This window comes from Melanotaenia boesemani, chromosome 9 (assembly GCF_017639745.1).
Source record: "Melanotaenia boesemani isolate fMelBoe1 chromosome 9, fMelBoe1.pri, whole genome shotgun sequence".
In the NCBI taxonomy this organism is placed as follows: Eukaryota; Metazoa; Chordata; class Actinopteri; order Atheriniformes; family Melanotaeniidae; genus Melanotaenia; species Melanotaenia boesemani.
In genome coordinates, this window is record NC_055690.1 from 30,668,507 (window position 1) to 30,692,792 (window position 24,286).

The 24,286-nt window shown below is 42.3% G+C and overlaps 1 protein-coding gene and 21 non-coding genes across 22 annotated transcripts; all 22 read right to left on the reverse strand.

The window, feature by feature from the left end:
- Positions 1-658: 658 nt before the first annotated feature.
- On the reverse strand, positions 659-732 carry trnai-aau. The gene has a single exon. It is a non-coding gene; the product is annotated as a tRNA-Ile (tRNA).
- Positions 733-2,154: 1,422 nt separating this feature from the next.
- Positions 2,155-2,228, reverse strand: trnai-aau. Its single transcript has one exon. It is a non-coding gene; the product is annotated as a tRNA-Ile (tRNA).
- A 464-nt stretch (positions 2,229-2,692) lies between these two features.
- trnar-ucg lies at positions 2,693-2,765 on the reverse strand. Its single transcript has one exon. It is a non-coding gene; the product is annotated as a tRNA-Arg (tRNA).
- Positions 2,766-3,656: 891 nt separating this feature from the next.
- Positions 3,657-3,730, reverse strand: trnai-aau. The gene has a single exon. It is a non-coding gene; the product is annotated as a tRNA-Ile (tRNA).
- A 460-nt stretch (positions 3,731-4,190) lies between these two features.
- On the reverse strand, positions 4,191-4,263 carry trnar-ucg. The gene has a single exon. It is a non-coding gene; the product is annotated as a tRNA-Arg (tRNA).
- An 877-nt stretch (positions 4,264-5,140) lies between these two features.
- Positions 5,141-5,214, reverse strand: trnai-aau. The gene has a single exon. It is a non-coding gene; the product is annotated as a tRNA-Ile (tRNA).
- A 460-nt stretch (positions 5,215-5,674) lies between these two features.
- trnar-ucg lies at positions 5,675-5,747 on the reverse strand. The gene has a single exon. It is a non-coding gene; the product is annotated as a tRNA-Arg (tRNA).
- An 877-nt stretch (positions 5,748-6,624) lies between these two features.
- trnai-aau lies at positions 6,625-6,698 on the reverse strand. Its single transcript has one exon. It is a non-coding gene; the product is annotated as a tRNA-Ile (tRNA).
- Positions 6,699-8,116: 1,418 nt separating this feature from the next.
- Positions 8,117-8,190, reverse strand: trnai-aau. Its single transcript has one exon. It is a non-coding gene; the product is annotated as a tRNA-Ile (tRNA).
- Positions 8,191-9,595: 1,405 nt separating this feature from the next.
- On the reverse strand, positions 9,596-9,669 carry trnai-aau. The gene has a single exon. It is a non-coding gene; the product is annotated as a tRNA-Ile (tRNA).
- Positions 9,670-10,133: 464 nt separating this feature from the next.
- trnar-ucg lies at positions 10,134-10,206 on the reverse strand. The gene has a single exon. It is a non-coding gene; the product is annotated as a tRNA-Arg (tRNA).
- An 877-nt stretch (positions 10,207-11,083) lies between these two features.
- On the reverse strand, positions 11,084-11,157 carry trnai-aau. The gene has a single exon. It is a non-coding gene; the product is annotated as a tRNA-Ile (tRNA).
- A 459-nt stretch (positions 11,158-11,616) lies between these two features.
- trnar-ucg lies at positions 11,617-11,689 on the reverse strand. Its single transcript has one exon. It is a non-coding gene; the product is annotated as a tRNA-Arg (tRNA).
- An 877-nt stretch (positions 11,690-12,566) lies between these two features.
- On the reverse strand, positions 12,567-12,640 carry trnai-aau. The gene has a single exon. It is a non-coding gene; the product is annotated as a tRNA-Ile (tRNA).
- Positions 12,641-14,055: 1,415 nt separating this feature from the next.
- trnai-aau lies at positions 14,056-14,129 on the reverse strand. The gene has a single exon. It is a non-coding gene; the product is annotated as a tRNA-Ile (tRNA).
- A 463-nt stretch (positions 14,130-14,592) lies between these two features.
- On the reverse strand, positions 14,593-14,665 carry trnar-ucg. Its single transcript has one exon. It is a non-coding gene; the product is annotated as a tRNA-Arg (tRNA).
- Positions 14,666-15,541: 876 nt separating this feature from the next.
- trnai-aau lies at positions 15,542-15,615 on the reverse strand. Its single transcript has one exon. It is a non-coding gene; the product is annotated as a tRNA-Ile (tRNA).
- Positions 15,616-17,029: 1,414 nt separating this feature from the next.
- trnai-aau lies at positions 17,030-17,103 on the reverse strand. The gene has a single exon. It is a non-coding gene; the product is annotated as a tRNA-Ile (tRNA).
- Positions 17,104-18,265: 1,162 nt separating this feature from the next.
- On the reverse strand, positions 18,266-19,746 carry LOC121645538 (putative nuclease HARBI1). The gene is made up of 2 exons (XM_041994029.1): positions 18,977-19,746; positions 18,266-18,896 (listed from the first exon to the last, which is right to left on the reverse strand). The coding sequence occupies exons 1-2, from the start codon at positions 19,264-19,266 to the stop codon at positions 18,266-18,268; spliced, it is 921 nt and encodes a 306-aa protein (XP_041849963.1). The 5' UTR covers positions 19,267-19,746.
- A 743-nt stretch (positions 19,747-20,489) lies between these two features.
- On the reverse strand, positions 20,490-20,563 carry trnai-aau. The gene has a single exon. It is a non-coding gene; the product is annotated as a tRNA-Ile (tRNA).
- A 450-nt stretch (positions 20,564-21,013) lies between these two features.
- On the reverse strand, positions 21,014-21,086 carry trnar-ucg. Its single transcript has one exon. It is a non-coding gene; the product is annotated as a tRNA-Arg (tRNA).
- Positions 21,087-21,953: 867 nt separating this feature from the next.
- On the reverse strand, positions 21,954-22,027 carry trnai-aau. The gene has a single exon. It is a non-coding gene; the product is annotated as a tRNA-Ile (tRNA).
- Positions 22,028-24,286: the final 2,259 nt, after the last annotated feature.

The window sequence follows — 24,286 nt, forward strand, 5'->3', positions numbered from 1 at the left end:
GAGAGAAGTGTTTGGCCATATGTCAAACGTGGATTCCTGGTGACACTTGAACAGCTTAAAAGTTTTCCCAGAACCCAGGAGGGTGCATGTCCTTTGTAGACCTTGAGCAAGATTGCAGTTGTATTCCTTGCTCAATCCCTATGGAGCATAGACCACCAAACCTTTTGATGCAAGTTGTTGTTCACTAGGAACTCCACTGCAAGGAGATGATTGCCATCACTGACTGTAATTCATAGACATTTGAAGACATGTACATGTCATGACATAGACATGTTGATCTCCTCCAGGGTTGCTCATTCTTATAGGTTTCTTTCATCAAGTTTTGGGCTCCATTTTCAATTGACTGCATTTAGTTGCCCATTAAATCAGCTTTAGGCTATTCAGAGAATTTGGATGAAGAATCATAGTGGCTCTTGCTTTGCAGGTAGGCAATCACACTTTGCTTTCTCATTTTAGATAGCTTGAAGTTGCAGTCATGACATCCACATAGTCATTGGTAAAGCTTCCTGTCATTGTACACAAGTAAGCTTGCTCTGACTTGAATGGTGTGACTTTCTGAGGGTTTTCGGCCACATGTGGAATTAGCAAACTTAGCTCTTACCTATTTAATATTTTGATGGTTTTCCATAGACATGTCTTCGCAAAACTGTACATGGCATGGCCAGTATGGGGATTGAACCCATGACCTTGGCGTTATTAGCACCACGCTCTAACCAGCTGAGCTAACCGGCCCAAGAGTGGACCTTTTTAAGAGCATTTTTTAGCCAGATCTGACACCAATGAACAACACCTTAAAATAGCTTTCTTCAAATATACTTCAGCAGAATTCAGTTTGCAATCAAACCAACATTACCCCATGTACAATGTTTTGAGAACAAATCAAAGGGGCTCTTCCTTTGTAGGTAGGTAGGGTAGGTAGGTAGGTAGGTAGGTGGTCACACTGTTCTCTCTTGTTTTACATAGCTTAAAGTAATAGTCATGAAATCAACTCAGAGGACTTCAAGGTCTGGCATCTTAGTAAGCAATGCCTGCCTCCTCTGACCTGAAAGGATTTAATATCCAACAGCCTTTGGCCACAGATGGAACAGAAGTAACAACACGCTCAACGGGATAGGATATTAACTACACTTCATTGAGTTACTGGTTGAAGGTTCACTCTCCAAATGGACAGGTAACTCCACAAAGACAACATCTAATGAACAGTCAACCATGAAGGAACTCGAACCCCCAATCTTCTGATCCGAAGTCAGACGCCTTGTCCATTAGGCCACATGGTCAAGGAGCTTTTGATTTCTCTGTGGACATCACACGTAAATTGCATGAGAGTGCGTTGGGTGTTCACCGTGGTTTACACGCCTTTACAACATTGCACAGACATTGTTGAATGCGCCCTTGACCTGGCAGACCAGGTCAGTGGTATTCCCCAAAGGGCATGTTCATACTACAGGGAGGTTTCACTTTTTAGACTAAATCTATTCCAAAGGGCAGAGTGCTGAGAGAGAAGTGTTTGGCCATATGTCAAACGTGGATTCCTGGTGACACTTGAACAGCTTAAAAGTTTTCCCAGAACCCAGGAGGGTGCATGTCCTTTGTAGACCTTGAGCAAGATTGCAGTTGTATTCCTTGCTCAATCCCTATGGAGCATAGACCACCAAACCTTTTGATGCAAGTTGTTGTTCACTAGGAACTCCACTGCAAGGAGATGATTGCCATCACTGACTGTAATTCATAGACATTTGAAGACATGTACATGTCATGACATAGACATGTTGATCTCCTCCAGGGTTGCTCATTCTTATAGGTTTCTTTCATCAAGTTTTGGGCTCCATTTTCAATTGACTGCATTTAGTTGCCCATTAAATCAGCTTTAGGCTATTCAGAGAATTTGGATGAAGAATCATAGTGGCTCTTGCTTTGCAGGTAGGCAATCACACTTTGCTTTCTCATTTTAGATAGCTTGAAGTTGCAGTCATGACATCCACATAGTCATTGGTAAAGCTTCCTGTCATTGTACACAAGTAAGCTTGCTCTGACTTGAATGGTGTGACTTTCTGAGGGTTTTCGGCCACATGTGGAATTAGCAAACTTAGCTCTTACCTATTTAATATTTTGATGGTTTTCCATAGACATGTCTTCGCAAAACTGTACATGGCATGGCCAGTATGGGGATTGAACCCATGACCTTGGCGTTATTAGCACCACGCTCTAACCAGCTGAGCTAACCGGCCCAAGAGTGGACCTTTTTAAGAGCATTTTTTAGCCAGATCTGACACCAATGAACAACACCTTAAAATAGCTTTCTTCAAATATACTTCAGCAGAATTCAGTTTGCAATCAAACCAACATTACCCCATGTACAATGTTTTGAGAACAAATCAAAGGGGCTCTTCCTTTGTAGGTAGGTAGGTAGGTAGGTAGGTGGTCACACTGTTCTCTCTTGTTTTACATAGCTTAAAGTAATAGTCATGAAATCAACTCAGAGGACTTCAAGGTCTGGCATCTTAGTAAGCAATGCCTGCCTCCTCTGACCTGAAAGGATTTAATATCCAACAGCCTTTGGCCACAGATGGAACAGAAGTAACAACACGCTCTAACGGGATAGGATATTAGCTACACTTCATTGAGTTACTGGTTGAAGGTTCACTCTCCAAATGGACAGGTAACTCCACAAAGACAACATCTAATGAACAATCAACCATGAAGGGACTCGAACCCCCAATCTTCTGATCCGAAGTCAGACGCCTTGTCCATTAGGCCACATGGTCAAGGAGCTTTTGATTTCTCTGTGGACATCACACGTAAATTACATGACAGTGCGTTGGGTGTTCACCGTGGTTTACACGCCTTTACAACATTGCACAGACATTGTTGAATGCGCCCTTGACCTGGCAGACCAGGTCAGTGGTATTCCCCAAAGGGCATGTTCATACTACAGGGAGGTTTCACTTTTTAGACTAAATCTATTCCAAAGGGCAGAGTGCTGAGAGAGAAGTGTTTGGCCATATGTAAACTTGGATCAGAATAGCGTGGATTCCTGGTGACACTTGAACAGCTTAAAAGTTTTCCCAGAACCCAGGAGGGTGCATGTCCTTTGTAGACCTTGAGCAAGATTGCAGTTGTATTCCTTGCTCAATCCCTATGGAGCATAGACCACCAAACCTTTTGATGCAAGTTGTTGTTCACTAGGAACTCCACTGCAAGGAGATGATTGCCATCACTGACTGTAATTCATAGACATTTGAAGACATGTACATGTCATGACATAGACATGTTGATCTCCTCCAGGGTTGCTCATTCTTATAGGTTTCTTTCATCAAGTTTTGGGCTCCATTTTCAATTGACTGCATTTAGTTGCCCATTAAATCAGCTTTAGGCTATTCAGAGAATTTGGATGAAGAATCATAGTGGCTCTTGCTTTGCAGGTAGGCAATCACACTTTGCTTTCTCATTTTAGATAGCTTGAAGTTGCAGTCATGACATCCACATAGTCATTGGTAAAGCTTCCTGTCATTGTACACAAGTAAGCTTGCTCTGACTTGAATGGTGTGACTTTCTGAGGGTTTTCGGCCACATGTGGAATTAGCAAACTTAGCTCTTACCTATTTAATATTTTGATGGTTTTCCATAGACATGTCTTCGCAAAACTGTACATGGCATGGCCAGTATGGGGATTGAACCCATGACCTTGGCGTTATTAGCACCACGCTCTAACCAGCTGAGCTAACCGGCCCAAGAGTGGACCTTTTTAAGAGCATTTTTTAGCCAGATCTGACACCAATGAACAACACCTTAAAATAGCTTTCTTCAAATATACTTCAGCAGAATTCAGTTTGCAATCAAACCAACATTACCCCATGTACAATGTTTTGAGAACAAATCAAAGGGGCTCTTCCTTTGTAGGTAGGTAGGTAGGTAGGTGGTCACACTGTTCTCTCTTGTTTTACATAGCTTAAAGTAATAGTCATGAAATCAACTCAGAGGACTTCAAGGTCTGGCATCTTAGTAAGCAATGCCTGCCTCCTCTGACCTGAAAGGATTTAATATCCAACAGCCTTTGGCCACAGATGGAACAGAAGTAACAACACGCTCTAACGGGATAGGATATTAGCTACACTTCATTGAGTTACTGGTTGAAGGTTCACTCTCCAAATGGACAGGTAACTCCACAAAGACAACATCTAATGAACAGTCAACCATGAAGGGACTCGAACCCCCAATCTTCTGATCCGAAGTCAGACGCCTTGTCCATTAGGCCACATGGTCAAGGAGCTTTTGATTTCTCTGTGGACATCACACGTAAATTGCATGACAGTGAGTTGGGTGTTCACCGTGGTTTACACGCCTTTACAACATTGCACAGACATTGTTGAATGCGCCCTTGACCTGGCAGACCAGGTCAGTGGTATTCCCCAAAGGGCATGTTCATACTACAGGGAGGTTTCACTTTTTAGACTAAATCTATTCCAAAGGGCAGAGTGCTGAGAGAGAAGTGTTTGGCCATATGTCAAACGTGGATTCCTGGTGACACTTGAACAGCTTAAAAGTTTTCCCAGAACCCAGGAGGGTGCATGTCCTTTGTAGACCTTGAGCAAGATTGCAGTTGTATTCCTTGCTCAATCCCTATGGAGCATAGACCACCAAACCTTTTGATGCAAGTTGTTGTTCACTAGGAACTCCACTGCAAGGAGATGATTGCCATCACTGACTGTAATTCATAGACATTTGAAGACATGTACATGTCATGACATAGACATGTTGATCTCCTCCAGGGTTGCTCATTCTTATAGGTTTCTTTCATCAAGTTTTGGGCTCCATTTTCAATTGACTGCATTTAGTTGCCCATTAAATCAGCTTTAGGCTATTCAGAGAATTTGGATGAAGAATCATAGTGGCTCTTGCTTTGCAGGTAGGCAATCACACTTTGCTTTCTCATTTTAGATAGCTTGAAGTTGCAGTCATGACATCCACATAGTCATTGGTAAAGCTTCCTGTCATTGTACACAAGTAAGCTTGCTCTGACTTGAATGGTGTGACTTTCTGAGGGTTTTCGGCCACATGTGGAATTAGCAAACTTAGCTCTTACCTATTTAATATTTTGATGGTTTTCCATAGACATGTCTTCGCAAAACTGTACATGGCATGGCCAGTATGGGGATTGAACCCATGACCTTGGCGTTATTAGCACCACGCTCTAACCAGCTGAGCTAACCGGCCCAAGAGTGGACCTTTTTAAGAGCATTTTTTAGCCAGATCTGACACCAATGAACAACACCTTAAAATAGCTTTCTTCAAATATACTTCAGCAGAATTCAGTTTGCAATCAAACCAACATTACCCCATGTACAATGTTTTGAGAACAAATCAAAGGGGCTCTTCCTTTGTAGGTAGGTAGGTAGGTAGGTGGTCACACTGTTCTCTCTTGTTTTACATAGCTTAAAGTAATAGTCATGAAATCAACTCAGAGGACTTCAAGGTCTGGCATCTTAGTAAGCAATGCCTGCCTCCTCTGACCTGAAAGGATTTAATATCCAACAGCCTTTGGCCACAGATGGAACAGAAGTAACAACACGCTCTACGGGATAGGATATTAGCTACACTTCATTGAGTTACTGGTTGAAGGTTCACTCTCCAAATGGACAGGTAACTCCACAAAGACAACATCTAATGAACAAGTCAACCATGAAGGGACTCGAACCCCCAATCTTCTGATCCGAAGTCAGACGCCTTGTCCATTAGGCCACATGGTCAAAGAGCTTTTGACTTCTCTGTGGACATCACACGTAAATTGCATGACAGTGAGTTGGGTGTTCACCGTGGTTTACACGCCTTTACAACATTGCACAGACATTGTTGAATGCGCCCTTGACCTGGCAGACCAGGTCAGTGGTATTCCCCAAAGGGCATGTTCATACTACAGGGAGGTTTCACTTTTTAGACTAAATCTATTCCAAGGGCAGAGTGCTGAGAGAGAAGTGTTTGGCCATATGTCAAACGTGGATTCCTGGTGACACTTGAACAGCTTAAAAGTTTTCCCAGAACCCAGGAGGGTGCATGTCCTTTGTAGACCTTGAGCAAGATTGCAGTTGTATTCCTTGCTCAATCCCTATGGAGCATAGACCACCAAACCTTTTGATGCAAGTTGTTGTTCACTAGGAACTCCACTGCAAGGAGATGATTGCCATCACTGACTGTAATTCATAGACATTTGAAGACATGTACATGTCATGACATAGACATGTTGATCTCCTCCAGGGTTGCTCATTCTTATAGGTTTCTTTCATCAAGTTTTGGGCTCCATTTTCAATTGACTGCATTTAGTTGCCCATTAAATCAGCTTTAGGCTATTCAGAGAATTTGGATGAAGAATCATAGTGGCTCTTGCTTTGCAGGTAGGCAATCACACTTTGCTTTCTCATTTTAGATAGCTTGAAGTTGCAGTCATGACATCCACATAGTCATTGGTAAAGCTTCCTGTCATTGTACACAAGTAAGCTTGCTCTGACTTGAATGGTGTGACTTTCTGAGGGTTTTCGGCCACATGTGGAATTAGCAAACTTAGCTCTTACCTATTTAATATTTTGATGGTTTTTCCATAGACATGTCTTCGCAAAACTGTACATGGCATGGCCAGTATGGGGATTGAACCCATGACCTTGGCGTTATTAGCACCACGCTCTAACCAGCTGAGCTAACCGGCCCAAGAGTGGACCTTTTTAAGAGCATTTTTTAGCCAGATCTGACACCAATGAACAACACCTTAAAATAGCTTTCTTCAAATATACTTCAGCAGAATTCAGTTTGCAATCAAACCAACATTACCCCATGTACAATGTTTTGAGAACAAATCAAAGGGGCTCTTCCTTTGTAGGTAGGTAGGTAGGTAGGTAGGTAGGTGGTCACACTGTTCTCTCTTGTTTTACATAGCTTAAAGTAATAGTCATGAAATCAACTCAGAGGACTTCAAGGTCTGGCATCTTAGTAAGCAATGCCTGCCTCCTCTGACCTGAAAGGATTTAATATCCAACAGCCTTTGGCCACAGATGGAACAGAAGTAACAACACGCTCTACGGGATAGGATATTAGCTACACTTCATTGAGTTACTGGTTGAAGGTTCACTCTCCAAATGGACAGGTAACTCCACAAAGACAACATCTAATGAACAATCAACCATGAAGGGACTCGAACCCCCAATCTTTCTGATCCGAAGTCAGACGCCTTGTCCATTAGGCCACATGGTCAAAGAGCTTTTGATTTCTCTGTGGACATCACACGTAAATTGCATGACAGTGCGTTGGGTGTTCACCGTGGTTTACACGCCTTTACAACATTGCACAGACATTGTTGAATGCGCCCTTGACCTGGCAGACCAGGTCAGTGGTATTCCCCAAAGAGCATGTTCATACTACAGGGAGGTTTCACTTTTTAGACTAAATCTATTCCAAAGGGCAGAGTGCTGAGAGAGAAGTGTTTGGCCATATGTCAAACGTGGATTCCTGGTGACACTTGAACAGCTTAAAAGTTTTCCCAGAACCCAGGAGGGTGCATGTCCTTTGTAGACCTTGAGCAAGATTGCAGTTGTATTCCTTGCTCAATCCCTATGGAGCATAGACCACCAAACCTTTTGATGCAAGTTGTTGTTCACTAGGAACTCCACTGCAAGGAGATGATTGCCATCACTGACTGTAATTCATAGACATTTGAAGACATGTACATGTCATGACATAGACATGTTGATCTCCTCCAGGGTTGCTCATTCTTATAGGTTTCTTTCATCAAGTTTTGGGCTCCATTTTCAATTGACTGCATTTAGTTGCCCATTAAATCAGCTTTAGGCTATTCAGAGAATTTGGATGAAGAATCATAGTGGCTCTTGCTTTGCAGGTAGGCAATCACACTTTGCTTTCTCATTTTAGATAGCTTGAAGTTGCAGTCATGACATCCACATAGTCATTGGTAAAGCTTCCTGTCATTGTACACAAGTAAGCTTGCTCTGACTTGAATGGTGTGACTTTCTGAGGGTTTTCGGCCACATGTGGAATTAGCAAACTTAGCTCTTACCTATTTAATATTTTGATGGTTTTCCATAGACATGTCTTCGCAAAACTGTACATGGCATGGCCAGTATGGGGATTGAACCCATGACCTTGGCGTTATTAGCACCACGCTCTAACCAGCTGAGCTAACCGGCCCAAGAGTGGACCTTTTTAAGAGCATTTTTTAGCCAGATCTGACACCAATGAACAACACCTTAAAATAGCTTTCTTCAAATATACTTCAGCAGAATTCAGTTTGCAATCAAACCAACATTACCCCATGTACAATGTTTTGAGAACAAATCAAAGGGGCTCTTCCTTTGTAGGTAGGTAGGTAGGTGGTCACACTGTTCTCTCTTGTTTTACATAGCTTAAAGTAATAGTCATGAAATCAACTCAGAGGACTTCAAGGTCTGGCATCTTAGTAAGCAATGCCTGCCTCCTCTGACCTGAAAGGATTTAATATCCAACAGCCTTTGGCCACAGATGGAACAGAAGTAACAACACGCTCTACGGGATAGGATATTAGCTACACTTCATTGAGTTACTGGTTGAAGGTTCACTCTCCAAATGGACAGGTAACTCCACAAAGACAACATCTAATGAACAGTCAACCATGAACGGACTCAAACCCCCAATTTTCTGATCCGGAGTCAGACGCCTTGTCCATTAGGCCACATGGTCAAGGAGCTTTTGATTTCTCTGTGGACATCACACGTAAATTGCATGACAGTGCGTTGGGTGTTCACCGTGGTTTACACGCCTTTACAACATTGCACAGACATTGTTGAATGCGCCCTTGACCTGGCAGACCAGGTCAGTGGTATTCCCCAAAGGGCATGTTCATACTACAGGGAGGTTTCACTTTTTAGACTAAATCTATTCCAAAGGGCAGAGTGCTGAGAGAGAAGTGTTTGGCCATATGTCAAACGTGGATTCCTGGTGACACTTGAACAGCTTAAAAGTTTTCCCAGAACCCAGGAGGGTGCATGTCCTTTGTAGACCTTGAGCAAGATTGCAGTTGTATTCCTTGCTCAATCCCTATGGAGCATAGACCACCAAACCTTTTGATGCAAGTTGTTGTTCACTAGGAACTCCACTGCAAGGAGATGATTGCCATCACTGACTGTAATTCATAGACATTTGAAGACATGTACATGTCATGACATAGACATGTTGATCTCCTCCAGGGTTGCTCATTCTTATAGGTTTCTTTCATCAAGTTTTGGGCTCCATTTTCAATTGACTGCATTTAGTTGCCCATTAAATCAGCTTTAGGCTATTCAGAGAATTTGGATGAAGAATCATAGTGGCTCTTGCTTTGCAGGTAGGCAATCACACTTTGCTTTCTCATTTTAGATAGCTTGAAGTTGCAGTCATGACATCCACATAGTCATTGGTAAAGCTTCCTGTCATTGTACACAAGTAAGCTTGCTCTGACTTGAATGGTGTGACTTTCTGAGGGTTTTCGGCCACATGTGGAATTAGCAAACTTAGCTCTTACCTATTTAATATTTTGATGGTTTTCCATAGACATGTCTTCGCAAAACTGTACATGGCATGGCCAGTATGGGGATTGAACCCATGACCTTGGCGTTATTAGCACCACGCTCTAACCAGCTGAGCTAACCGGCCCAAGAGTGGACCTTTTTAAGAGCATTTTTTAGCCAGATCTGACACCAATGAACAACACCTTAAAATAGCTTTCTTCAAATATACTTCAGCAGAATTCAGTTTGCAATCAAACCAACATTACCCCATGTACAATGTTTTGAGAACAAATCAAAGGGGCTCTTCCTTTGTAGGTAGGTAGGTAGGTAGGTAGGTGGTCACACTGTTCTCTCTTGTTTTACATAGCTTAAAGTAATAGTCATGAAATCAACTCAGAGGACTTCAAGGTCTGGCATCTTAGTAAGCAATGCCTGCCTCCTCTGACCTGAAAGGATTTAATATCCAACAGCCTTTGGCCACAGATGGAACAGAAGTAACAACACGCTCTACGGGATAGGATATTAGCTACACTTCATTGAGTTACTGGTTGAAGGTTCACTCTCCAAATGGACAGGTAACTCCACAAAGACAACATCTAATGAACAAGTCAACCATGAAGGGACTCGAACCCCCAATCTTCTGATCCGAAGTCAGACGCCTTGTCCATTAGGCCACATGGTCAAGGAGCTTTTGATTTCTCTGTGGACATCACACGTAAATTGCATGACAGTGCGTTGGGTGTTCACCGTGGTTTACACGCCTTTACAACATTGCACAGACCTTGTTGAATGCGCTCTTGACCTGGCAGACCAGGTCAGTGGTATTCCCCAAAGGGCATGTTCATACTACAGGGAGGTTTCACTTTTTAGACTAAATCTATTCCAAAGGGCAGAGTGCTGAGAGAGAAGTGTTTGGCCATATGTCAAACGTGGATTCCTGGTGACACTTGAACAGCTTAAAAGTTTTCCCAGAACCCAGGAGGGTGCATGTCCTTTGTAGACCTTGAGCAAGATTGCAGTTGTATTCCTTGCTCAATCCCTATGGAGCATAGACCACCAAACCTTTTGATGCAAGTTGTTGTTCACTAGGAACTCCACTGCAAGGAGATGATTGCCATCACTGACTGTAATTCATAGACATTTGAAGACATGTACATGTCATGACATAGACATGTTGATCTCCTCCAGGGTTGCTCATTCTTATAGGTTTCTTTCATCAAGTTTTGGGCTCCATTTTCAATTGACTGCATTTAGTTGCCCATTAAATCAGCTTTAGGCTATTCAGAGAATTTGGATGAAGAATCATAGTGGCTCTTGCTTTGCAGGTAGGCAATCACACTTTGCTTTCTCATTTTAGATAGCTTGAAGTTGCAGTCATGACATCCACATAGTCATTGGTAAAGCTTCCTGTCATTGTACACAAGTAAGCTTGCTCTGACTTGAATGGTGTGACTTTCTGAGGGTTTTCGGCCACATGTGGAATTAGCAAACTTAGCTCTTACCTATTTAATATTTTGATGGTTTTCCATAGACATGTCTTCGCAAAACTGTACATGGCATGGCCAGTATGGGGATTGAACCCATGACCTTGGCGTTATTAGCACCACGCTCTAACCAGCTGAGCTAACCGGCCCAAGAGTGGACCTTTTTAAGAGCATTTTTTAGCCAGATCTGACACCAATGAACAACACCTTAAAATAGCTTTCTTCAAATATACTTCAGCAGAATTCAGTTTGCAATCAAACCAACATTACCCCATGTACAATGTTTTGAGAACAAATCAAAGGGGCTCTTCCTTTGTAGGTAGGTAGGTAGGTAGGTGGTCACACTGTTCTCTCTTGTTTTACATAGCTTAAAGTAATAGTCATGAAATCAACTCAGAGGACTTCAAGGTCTGGCATCTTAGTAAGCAATGCCTGCCTCCTCTGACCTGAAAGGATTTAATATCCAACAGCCTTTGGCCACAGATGGAACAGAAGTAACAACACGCTCTACGGGATAGGATATTAGCTACACTTCATAGAGTTACTGGTTGAAGGTTCACTCTCCAAATGGACAGGTAACTCCACAAAGACAACATCTAATGAACAATCAACCATGAAGGGACTCGAACCCCCAATCTTCTGATCCGAAGTCAGACGCCTTGTCCATTAGGCCACATGGTCAAAGAGCTTTTGATTTCTCTGTGGACATCACACGTAAATTGCATGACAGTGCGTTGGGTGTTCACCGTGGTTTACACGCCTTTACAACATTGCACAGACATTGTTGAATGCGCCCTTGACCTGGCAGACCAGGTCAGTGGTATTCCCCAAAGGGCATGTTCATACTACAGGGAGGTTTCACTTTTTAGACTAAATCTATTCCAAAGGGCAGAGTGCTGAGAGAGAAGTGTTTGGCCATATGTCAAACGTGGATTCCTGGTGACACTTGAACAGCTTAAAAGTTTTCCCAGAACCCAGGAGGGTGCATGTCCTTTGTAGACCTTGAGCAAGATTGCAGTTGTATTCCTTGCTCAATCCCTATGGAGCATAGACCACCAAACCTTTTGATGCAAGTTGTTGTTCACTAGGAACTCCACTGCAAGGAGATGATTGCCATCACTGACTGTAATTCATAGACATTTGAAGACATGTACATGTCATGACATAGACATGTTGATCTCCTCCAGGGTTGCTCATTCTTATAGGTTTCTTTCATCAAGTTTTGGGCTCCATTTTCAATTGACTGCATTTAGTTGCCCATTAAATCAGCTTTAGGCTATTCAGAGAATTTGGATGAAGAATCATAGTGGCTCTTGCTTTGCAGGTAGGCAATCACACTTTGCTTTCTCATTTTAGATAGCTTGAAGTTGCAGTCATGACATCCACATAGTCATTGGTAAAGCTTCCTGTCATTGTACACAAGTAAGCTTGCTCTGACTTGAATGGTGTGACTTTCTGAGGGTTTTCGGCCACATGTGGAATTAGCAAACTTAGCTCTTACCTATTTAATATTTTGATGGTTTTCCATAGACATGTCTTCGCAAAACTGTACATGGCATGGCCAGTATGGGGATTGAACCCATGACCTTGGCGTTATTAGCACCACGCTCTAACCAGCTGAGCTAACCGGCCCAAGAGTGGACCTTTTTAAGAGCATTTTTTAGCCAGATCTGACACCAATGAACAACACCTTAAAATAGCTTTCTTCAAATATACTTCAGCAGAATTCAGTTTGCAATCAAACCAACATTACCCCATGTACAATGTTTTGAGAACAAATCAAAGGGGCTCTTCCTTTGTAGGTAGGGTAGGTAGGTAGGTAGGTGGTCACACTGTTCTCTCTTGTTTTACATAGCTTAAAGTAATAGTCATGAAATCAACTCAGAGGACTTCAAGGTCTGGCATCTTAGTAAGCAATGCCTGCCTCCTCTGACCTGAAAGGATTTAATATCCAACAGCCTTTGGCCACAGATGGAACAGAAGTAACAACACGCTCTACGGGATAGGATATTAGCTACACTTCATAGAGTTACTGGTTGAAGGTTCACTCTCCAAATGGACAGGTAACTCCACAAAGACAACATCTAATGAACAATCAACCATGAACGGACTCGAACCCCCAATCTTCTGATCCGAAGTCAGACGCCTTGTCCATTAGGCCACATGGTCAAAGAGCTTTTGATTTCTCTGTGGACATCACACGTAAAGTGCATGACAGTGCGTTGGGTGTGCACCGTGGTTTACACGCCTTTACAACATTGCACAGACATTGTTGAATGCGCCCTTGACCTGGCAGACCAGGTCAGTGGTATTCCCCAAAGGGCATGTTCATACTACAGGGAGGTTTCACTTTTTAGACTAAATCTATTCCAAAGGGCAGAGTGCTGAGAGAGAAGTGTTTGGCCATATGTCAAACGTGGATTCCTGGTGACACTTGAACAGCTTAAAAGTTTTCCCAGAACCCAGGAGGGTGCATGTCCTTTGTAGACCTTGAGCAAGATTGCAGTTGTATTCCTTGCTCAATCCCTATGGAGCATAGACCACCAAACCTTTTGATGCAAGTTGTTGTTCACTAGGAACTCCACTGCAAGGAGATGATTGCCATCACTGACTGTAATTCATAGACATTTGAAGACATGTACATGTCATGACATAGACATGTTGATCTCCTCCAGGGTTGCTCATTCTTATAGGTTTCTTTCATCAAGCTTTAGGGCTCCATTTTCAATTGACTGCATTTAGTTGCCCATTAAATCAGCTTTAGGCTATTCAGAGAATTTGGATGAAGAATCATAGTGGCTCTTGCTTTGCAGGTAGGCAATCACACTTTGCTTTCTCATTTTAGATAGCTTGAAGTTGCAGTCATGACATCCACATAGTCATTGGTAAAGCTTCCTGTCATTGTACACAAGTAAGCTTGCTCTGACTTGAATGGTGTGACTTTCTGAGGGTTTTCGGCCACATGTGGAATTAGCAAACTTAGCTCTTACCTATTTAATATTTTGATGGTTTTCCATAGACATGTCTTCGCAAAACTGTACATGGCATGGCCAGTATGGGGATTGAACCCATGACCTTGGCGTTATTAGCACCACGCTCTAACCAGCTGAGCTAACCGGCCCAAGAGTGGACCTTTTTAAGAGCATTTTTTAGCCAGATCTGACACCAATGAACAACACCTTAAAATAGCTTTCTTCAAATATACTTCAGCAGAATTCAGTTTGCAATCAAACCAACATTACCCCATGTACAATGTTTTGAGAACAAATCAAAGGGGCTCTTCCTTTGTAGGTAGGTAGGTAGGTAGGTAGGTGGTCACACTGTTCTCTCTTGTTTTACATAGCTTAAAGTAATAGTCATGAAATCAACTCAGAGGACTTCAAGGTCTGGCATCTTAGTAAGCAATGCCTGCCTCCTCTGACCTGAAAGGATTTAATATCCAACAGCCTTTGGCCACAGATGGAACAGAAGTAACAACACGCTCTACGGGATAGGATATTAGCTACACTTCATAGAGTTACTGGTTGAAGGTTCACTCTCCAAATGGACAGGTAACTCCACAAAGACAACATCTAATGAACAATCAACCATGAAGGGACTCGAACCCCCAATCTTCTGATCCGAAGTCAGACGCCTTGTCCATTAGGCCACATGGTCAAGAGCTTTTGATTTCTCTGTGGACATCACACGTAAATTGCATGACAGTGCGTTGGGTGTTCACCGTGGTTTACACGCCTTTACAACATTGCACAGACATTGTTGAATGCGCCCTTGACCTGGCAGACCAGGTCAGTGGTATTCCCCAAAGGGCATGTTCATACTACAGGGAGGTTTCACTTTTTAGACTAAATCTATTCCAAAGGGCAGAGTGCTGAGAGAGAAGTGTTTGGCCATATGTCAAACGTGGATTCCTGGTGACACTTGAACAGCTTAAAAGTTTTCCCAGAACCCAGGAGGGTGCATGTCCTTTGTAGACCTTGAGCAAGATTGCAGTTGTATTCCTTGCTCAATCCCTATGGAGCATAGACCACCAAACCTTTTGATGCAAGTTGTTGTTCACTAGGAACTCCACTGCAAGGAGATGATTGCCATCACTGACTGTAATTCATAGACATTTGAAGACATGTACATGTCATGACATAGACATGTTGATCTCCTCCAGGGTTGCTCATTCTTATAGGTTTCTTTCATCAAGTTTAGGGCTCCATTTTCAATTGACTGCATTTAGTTGCCCATTAAATCAGCTTTAGGCTATTCAGAGAATTTGGATGAAGAATCATAGTGGCTCTTGCTTTGCAGGTAGGCAATCACACTTTGCTTTCTCATTTTAGATAGCTTGAAGTTGCAGTCATGACATCCACATAGTCATTGGTAAAGCTTCCTGTCATTGTACACAAGTAAGCTTGCTCTGACTTGAATGGTGTGACTTTCTGAGGGTTTTTGGCCACATGTGGAATTAGCAAACTTAGCTCTTACCTATTTAATATTTTGATGGTTTTCCATAGACATGTCTTCGCAAAACTGTACATGGCATGGCCAGTATGGGGATTGAACCCATGACCTTGGCGTTATTAGCACCACGCTCTAACCAGCTGAGCTAACCGGCCCAAGAGTGGACCTTTTTAAGAGCATTTTTTAGCCAGATCTGACACCAATGAACAACACCTTAAAATAGCTTTCTTCAAATATACTTCAGCAGAATTCAGTTTGCAATCAAACCAACATTACCCCATGTACAATGTTTTGAGAACAAATCAAAGGGGCTCTTCCTTTGTAGGTAGGTAGGTAGGTAGGTAGGTGGTCACACTGTTCTCTCTTGTTTTACATAGCTTAAAGTAATAGTCATGAAATCAACTCAGAGGACTTCAAGGTCTGGCATCTTAGTAAGCAATGCCTGCCTCCTCTGACCTGAAAGGATTTAATATCCAACAGCCTTTGGCCACAGATGGAACAGAAGTAACAACACGCTCTACGGGATAGGATATTAGCTACACTTCATTAGAGTTACTGGTTGAAGGTTCACTCTCCAAATGGACAGGTAACTCCACAAAGACAACATCTAATGAACAATCAACCATGAACGGACTCGAACCCCCAATCTTCTGATCCGAAGTCAGACGCCTTGTCCATTAGGCCACATGGTCAAAGAGCTTTTGATTTCTCTGTGGACATCACACGTAAATTGCATGACAGTGCGTTGGGTGTTCACCGTGGTTTACACGCCTTTACAACATTGCACAGACATTGTTGAATGCGCCCTTGACCTGGCAGACCAGGTCAGTGGTATTCCCCAAAGGGCATGTTCATACTACAGGGAGGTTTCACTTTTTAGACTAAATCTATTCCAAAGGGCAGAGTGCTGAGAGAGAAGTGTTTGGCCATATGTCAAACGTGGATTCCTGGTGACACTTGAACAGCTTAAAAGTTTTCCCAGAACCCAGGAGGGTGCATGTCCTTTGTAGACCTTGAGCAAGATTGCAGTTGTATTCCTTGCTCAATCCCTATGGAGCATAGACCACCAAACCTTTTGATGCAAGTTGTTGTTCACTAGGAACTCCACTGCAAGGAGATGATTGCCATCACTGACTGTAATTCATAGACATTTGAAGACATGTACATGTCATGACATAGACATGTTGATCTCCTCCAGGGTTGCTCATTCTTATAGGTTTCTTTCATCAAGTTTAGGGCTCCATTTTCAATTGACTGCATTTAGTTGCCCATTAAATCAGCTTTAGGCTATTCAGAGAATTTGGATGAAGAATCATAGTGGCTCTTGCTTTGCAGGTAGGCAATCACACTTTGCTTTCTCATTTTAGATAGCTTGAAGTTGCAGTCATGACATCCACATAGTCATTGGTAAAGCTTCCTGTCATTGTACACAAGTAAGCTTGCTCTGACTTGAATGGTTTGACTTTCTGAGGGTTTTTGGCCACATGTGGAATTAGCAAACTTAGCTCTTACCTATTTAATATTTTGATGGTTTTCCATAGACATGTCTTCGCAAAACTGTACATGGCATGGCCAGTATGGGGATTGAACCCATGACCTTGGCGTTATTAGCACCACGCTCTAACCAGCTGAGCTAACCGGCCCAAGAGTGGACCTTTTTAAGAGCATTTTTTAGCCAGATCTGACACCAATGAACAACACCTTAAAATAGCTTTCTTCAAATATACTTCAGCAGAATTCAGTTTGCAATCAAACCAACATTACCCCATGTACAATGTTTTGAGAACAAATCAAAGGGGCTCTTCCTTTGTAGGTAGGTAGGTAGGTAGATAGGTGGTCACACTGTTCTCTCTTGTTTTACATAGCTTAAAGTAATAGTCATGAAATCAACTCAGAGGACTTCAAGGTCTGGCATCTTAGTAAGCAATGCCTGCCTCCTCTGACCTGAAAGGATTTAATATCCAACAGCCTTTGGCCACAGATGGAACAGAAGTAACAACACGCTCTACGGGATAGGATATTAGCTACACTTCATAGAGTTACTGGTTGAAGGTTCACTCTCCAAATGGACAGGTAACTCCACAAAGACAACATCTAATGAACAATCAACCATGAACGGACTCGAACCCCCAATCTTCTGATCCGAAGTCAGACGCCTTGTCCATTAGGCCACATGGTCAAGGAGCTTTTGATTTCTCTGTGGACATCACACGTAAATTGCATGACAGTGAGTTGGGTGTTCACCGTGGTTTACACGCCTTTACAACATTGCACAGACATTGTTGAATGCGCCCTTGACCTGGCAGACCAGGGTGCTCATTTATAAAACTCTGCGTAGGATTCCTACTAAAAGTGGACGTCCGCCAAGAATCCAGAGTTTGCGTAAGCAACAAAATATTCTGATTTATAAAACCGTGCGTGCGCACAGGTGCAAGCAATTTTCCCTTTATAAATCACACTTTGCCTGAAAGCTTGCGCAAGTGAATTCTGCTGCTAGCCCGCCCCCTACACGCCCACATTCTACTATAAATGGTCAATGCAAAGCACCTCATGGACATTTCTGCATATAAATGAACCAGCTGATCTCTGCTATTTAAACCTAAATCATGGCAACCGAAAAGACGAGGAAGCGTAATTTTACGGAGACGGAGGTGGAGGTACTTGTTGGTGAGGTGGAGGCTCGCAAAAACATATTATTTAGCGGCCTCGGTAGTGGAATCATCAACAAACGGAAAACAGAAGAGTGGCAACACGTTGTTGCAGCTGTCAATAGTGTGGGGGTGACGGAGAGGTCCGTGCCAGACATTAAAAAAAAAGTGGTCGGATCTCAAGGTGGAGGCAAAGAGGCCGATGGCTCGCTCCACAACAGAGCGCGCACGAACGTGGACGGAATTGAAGCGCGCCTCCTCTGCGCTTTGCGGGTTCGCAAAAGGCGTGAGGAGCCAGCGTCTCAGGGGATAGCCACTGTGACCTGCAGGTTATGGAGATTAATTCAGAACAGAGACTTTGTTGAGATTTCCACAGTGTATGTTGATACTTACCGAGAAGCCACCCATCCCGCGAAGCACCTGCCTGCAGTCTATTCCCTACACTGCTGTGTGCCAGGATGAATGAATCATGGGTTGACCCAGGCCACCGTGCCACTAAATTTGTCAGAAGCAAGTTTGAGTCGGAAATGACTTGCACGTTAACTGAATGCACATTTTTTCGGTTAACGTAGACAAACTCATTCTGACTTGGAGCCCTTATAGCAACGTGAGTGCAGTCAATCGCGCCGATTACATTTGGGAAACCTGTTGATGCTGCAAATTGCCTTTTAATGTTGGCCTGTTCCCCTACAGTGTATGGAAACTTTATGTATCGACTGCTCATTTTTATAATGCCATCCAAAACGGCAGGCATTACATTACTCAGCGATGGCTGAGATATTCCAGACCTAAAATGGAATGTAACAACTTATTGAAACCCACTGAGTGTTGGGCTGGAACATGTCAGCTTAGATTAAATTAAAATTACCTGTCGGCTAATTCCCGCTGGAAAGAGCCGGTTGCCAGAATCCCGAGAGTTGTCAGCACCTGCATATGCGCGGGTATGGCATGGTTCCGGCGGGTTGATCGCTCCAACACTGGGCCCAACTCAGCACATAGATTTAAGAGCACTGCTCTAGGAAATCTAAATCGGCATATCAGCCAGTCATCATCGTTGGCCAGGAAATCTTGATGGTCTCTAAAAACTCTCTCCATCCTGATCCTGCCGTTTGCGTAATCTTCAAGGAGTGCCAGCGCATCCATTGTGAAGTTCTGCATTACGCACGGTCGTAATTCACCTATTTATGTTTACTCAGTAATTACACTCATTACTACACACCTTGTCACAATTAGGCTTCTGTGAACAAATGAGTGCATTTGCTTTACGATCAAAACAAGTAAGACCATACTGCACTGACAACATTAAATTCCTATGGGGTGCCTATAAGTCGGCTACAGGTATGATTTCAGGAACGCATCTATATTTCAGGCTTCTGTGTTTATGATTCTATGGCACTAGTGTCGGATATGATGGCATGATGGCATGATGGCATGCATGAATGAAGGTGAAGTTCATCACCTCACCAGCAGCACCGCCAGTTTCCCGTCTCCAAAATGTTCGTAAGCAAGTTTCAGAGTTTACGTACCGGTACGCACATTTTCCCGCCACGTTAGTTTTTATAAATCAGAAACTTTCCGTAGAAAGTCACTTACGCCGCTTTTTGTGCGTAAGCAAGCTTTATAAATGAGCACCCTGGTCAGTGGTATTCCCCAAAGGGCATGTTCATACTACAGGGAGGTTTCACTTTTTAGACTAAATCTATTCCAAAGGGCAGAGTGCTGAGAGAGAAGTGTTTGGCCATATGTCAAACGTGGATTCCTGGTGACACTTGAACAGCTTAAAAGTTTTCCCAGAACCCAGGAGGGTGCATGTCCTTTGTAGACCTTGAGCAAGATTGCAGTTGTATTCCTTGCTCAATCCCTATGGAGCATAGACCACCAAACCTTTTGATGCAAGTTGTTGTTCACTAGGAACTCCACTGCAAGGAGATGATTGCCATCACTGACTGTAATTCATAGACATTTGAAGACATGTACATGTCATGACATAGACATGTTGATCTCCTCCAGGGTTGCTCATTCTTATAGGTTTCTTTCATCAACCTAAGGGCTCCATTTTCAATTGACTGCATTTAGTTGCCCATTAAATCAGCTTTAGGCTATTCAGAGAATTTGGATGAAGAATCATAGTGGCTCTTGCTTTGCAGGTAGGCAATCACACTTTGCTTTCTCATTTTAGATAGCTTGAAGTTGCAGTCATGACATCCACATAGTCATTGGTAAAGCTTCCTGTCATTGTACACAAGTAAGCTTGCTCTGACTTGAATGGTGTGACTTTCTGAGGGTTTTCGGCCACATGTGGAATTAGCAAACTTAGCTCTTACATATTTAATATTTTGATGGTTTTCCATAGACATGTCTTCGCAAAACTGTACATGGCATGGCCAGTATGGGGATTGAACCCATGACCTTGGCGTTATTAGCACCACGCTCTAACCAGCTGAGCTAACCGGCCCAAGAGTGGACCTTTTTAAGAGCATTTTTTAGCCAGATCTGACACCAATGAACAACACCTTAAAATAGCTTTCTTCAAATATACTTCAGCAGAATTCAGTTTGCAATCAAACCAACATTACCCCATGTACAATGTTTTGAGAACAAATCAAAGGGGCTCTTCCTTTGTAGGTAGGTAGGTAGGTAGGTGGTCTCTCTTGTTTTACATAGCTTAAAGTAATAGTCATGAAATCAACTCAGAGGACTTCAAGGTCTGGCATCTTAGTAAGCAATGCCTGCCTCCTCTGACCTGAAAGGATTTAATATCCAACAGCCTTTGGCCACAGATGGAACAGAAGTAACAACACGCTCTACGGGATAGGATATTAGCTACACTTCATAGAGTTACTGGTTGAAGGTTCACTCTCCAAATGGACAGGTAACTCCACAAAGACAACATCTAATGAACAATCAACCATGAAGGGACTCGAACCCCCAATCTTCTGATCCGAAGTCAGACGCCTTGTCCATTAGGCCACATGGTCAAAGAACTTTTGATTTCTCTGTGGACATCACACGTAAATTGCATGACAGTGCGTTGGGTGTTCACACGCCTTTACAACATTGCACAGACATTGTTGAATGCGCCCTTGACCTGGCAGACCAGGTCAGTGGTATTCCCCAAAGGGCATGTTCATACTACAGGGAGGTTTCACTTTTTAGACTAAATCTATTCCAAAGGGCAGAGTGCTGAGAGAGAAGTGTTTGGCCATATGTCAAACGTGGATTCCTGGTGACACTTGAACAGCTTAAAAGTTTTCCCAGAACCCAGGAGGGTGCATGTCCTTTGTAGACCTTGAGCAAGATTGCAGTTGTATTCCTTGCTCAATCCCTATGGAGCATAGACCACCAAACCTTTTGATGCAAGTTGTTGTTCACTAGGAACTCCACTGCAAGGAGATGATTGCCATCACTGACTGTAATTCATAGACATTTGAAGACATGTACATGTCATGACATAGACATGTTGATCTCCTCCAGGGTTGCTCATTCTTATAGGTTTCTTTCATCAACCTAAGGGCTCCATTTTCAATTGACTGCATTTAGTTGCCCATTAAATCAGCTTTAGGCTATTCAGAGAATTTGGATGAAGAATCATAGTGGCTCTTGCTTTGCAGGTAGGCAATCACACTTTGCTTTCTCATTTTAGATAGCTTGAAGTTGCAGTCATGACATCCACATAGTCATTGGTAAAGCTTCCTGTCATTGTACACAAGTAAGCTTGCTCTGACTTGAATGGTGTGACTTTCTGAGGGTTTTCGGCCACATGTGGAATTAGCAAACTTAGCTCTTACCTATTTAATATTTTGATGGTTTTCCATAGACATGTCTTCGCAAAACTGTACATGGCATGGCCAGTATGGGGATTGAACCCATGACCTTGGCGTTATTAGCACCACGCTCTAACCAGCTGAGCTAACCGGCCCAAGAGTGGACCTTTTTAAGAGCATTTTTTAGCCAGATCTGACACCAATGAACAACACCTTAAAATAGCTTTCTTCAAATATACTTCAGCAGAATTCAGTTTGCAATCAAACCAACATTACCCCATGTACAATGTTTTGAGAACAAATCAAGGGGCTCTTCCTTTATAGGTAGGTAGGCGGTAACACTGTTATCTCTTGTTTTACATAAAAACCTTTTGCCACAGATGGAACAGAAGTAACAACACGCTCAACGTGATAGGATATTACCTACACTCTAATTAATGACTGGTTGAAGGTTTACTCTCCAAATGGACAGCTATCTTCACAATAACAACATCTTTTGAACAGTTAACCATGAAGGGACTTTAACCCCCAACCTTGGGTTTGCAATCTAAGGCTCCCAAGCTGCAATTTGCTCCCTGGATCTTCCTCAATGGCTCTTAATACATGGCTAAAAATGCTAAATGTTTTAAAATATAGATATAATAACAACCCTAGGGTTTTATCAATTTTTCAGTCTTTTTTTCATGGAGTAATTGCATTGATTTTCAACAACATAATGACACTAAAAGTACTAGTAATATTTCTTTATATTTTATTTTTAATAGTTGAACTTTTTTGCCATTAGTTTGGAAACTATGGGCATCATTTTCTACAAATATCTAATTCCCGTAGACACGTCTGTCTATCCTCTTTTGGCTTTAAAATTTTATGATGTACTTTTTTTAAAAAACCTAAAAATAGAAATAAAAATGTTGTTCTTCAAACACGACAACAAATATTAGGTATTTCTCAAAATTTATAAGTTAGTAACATTTCATGAGAAACATTCTTGTAACAAACTCTTTACAGGTTTTATTCAGCTGAGGGGAAAAGGGCTCTTTGGATCATAACAGTTGCAGACCCCTGCATTACATGCTCCAGATCAGCCCACGGGGGGTAAGGTAAAGGAGGCGTGGCTGGTAAAAGCTTTTTTACTACCTCTGCTCATCCAACTTCAAGGAACCATCAATAAACACACCAAGATTTCTGTCAGCTTGGTGGCAGTGGTGACTCAATGGGCAGAACAGATCAATCAAAAGTATTTACAAAACACACAATTTATGTTTTGGATTCATTGAGCTTTAAAAAGTTCAAAGTCAACCAGTCCTTCACTTCCAGGAAGCATTGTGGATACTGTCTGTGCTTGGTTTTAAAGGTCAAATGACCCTTTTCATCCTTTCACATTTACAAGCCATTAGTGCATCAATTTTTGGCTTGAGTGGCCTCATTTGGAGCCAGTTTTGTACCCTAAAAAAGAGTTAATCTCTTCATTGACCCTTACTTCACTGTTGCAGAAACCATTTCATGATTTACATGGCTTTAAATTTTCTCTAAACCTTAAAAGTTTGATAAAACACACAGATTCGGTCATTTACCCCACAATTAGCTTGTGTGACATTCTGTTTCTGTGTTTTGTGACTGCATCCATAACTACTGTACTCGTTTGTGCAGACTAAATGAATGCTGTGGGTGTGCTTTGGCTTAGGAAACCCTCCATTACTCGTCCATTCCTTCTGCATGCTAGCGTGAACATTCTGCTCCTAATTACGGCTGTAACCACAAACACAGCTAACAATTAACTGGTTTTACTGTGCTGCAGCTGTCTTGTCTGGGCTCCCTCTGCTCTGCCTGATTTCTTCCAAGCAATCGTTCCTGTCTTGACTATGTAAGAAGACATAAGTTGTTTGTTCCTTCAACGACGATTCAACAAAAATGAGTGGGTGGAGGAGGAGATGAAGGGCAATTTAATCTTCATTCAAAAGGAGTGATTATAATCTTTGGGGAGTTATATGAAGGAAGGGAGAAAGCAGGTGGAGACAGGAGGTGAAAAGAGACATGAAAGATGATGACATATGACAAAACCAAAATGAGCAGAGCACTAAACTGTAATAGTTGTTTTTTTGTTGTTGTTGTTGTTTTTCCTTTGTTTGAGTTGCAACTTTAAAGACAAATAAAAGGGATTTATACTGATTGTTTAAGCAGTTTTATAACAAACATTAGAACCTGCAGAGGTGTATGATAATATTTAAAAACATACTTTTAATAATTTACTGTTTCATAGATAGATAGATAGATAGAATCAACAGTGCAAGAGAGAATAAGTAAGTAGAATAGGCTATAGAAGTATATGCATTTAAATAAGGATGTGCAAAATCAAAAGTAAGAAAAACAATTTACAAACCAAAGTAGAATTTAAAAGAACAATAAAATGGCAA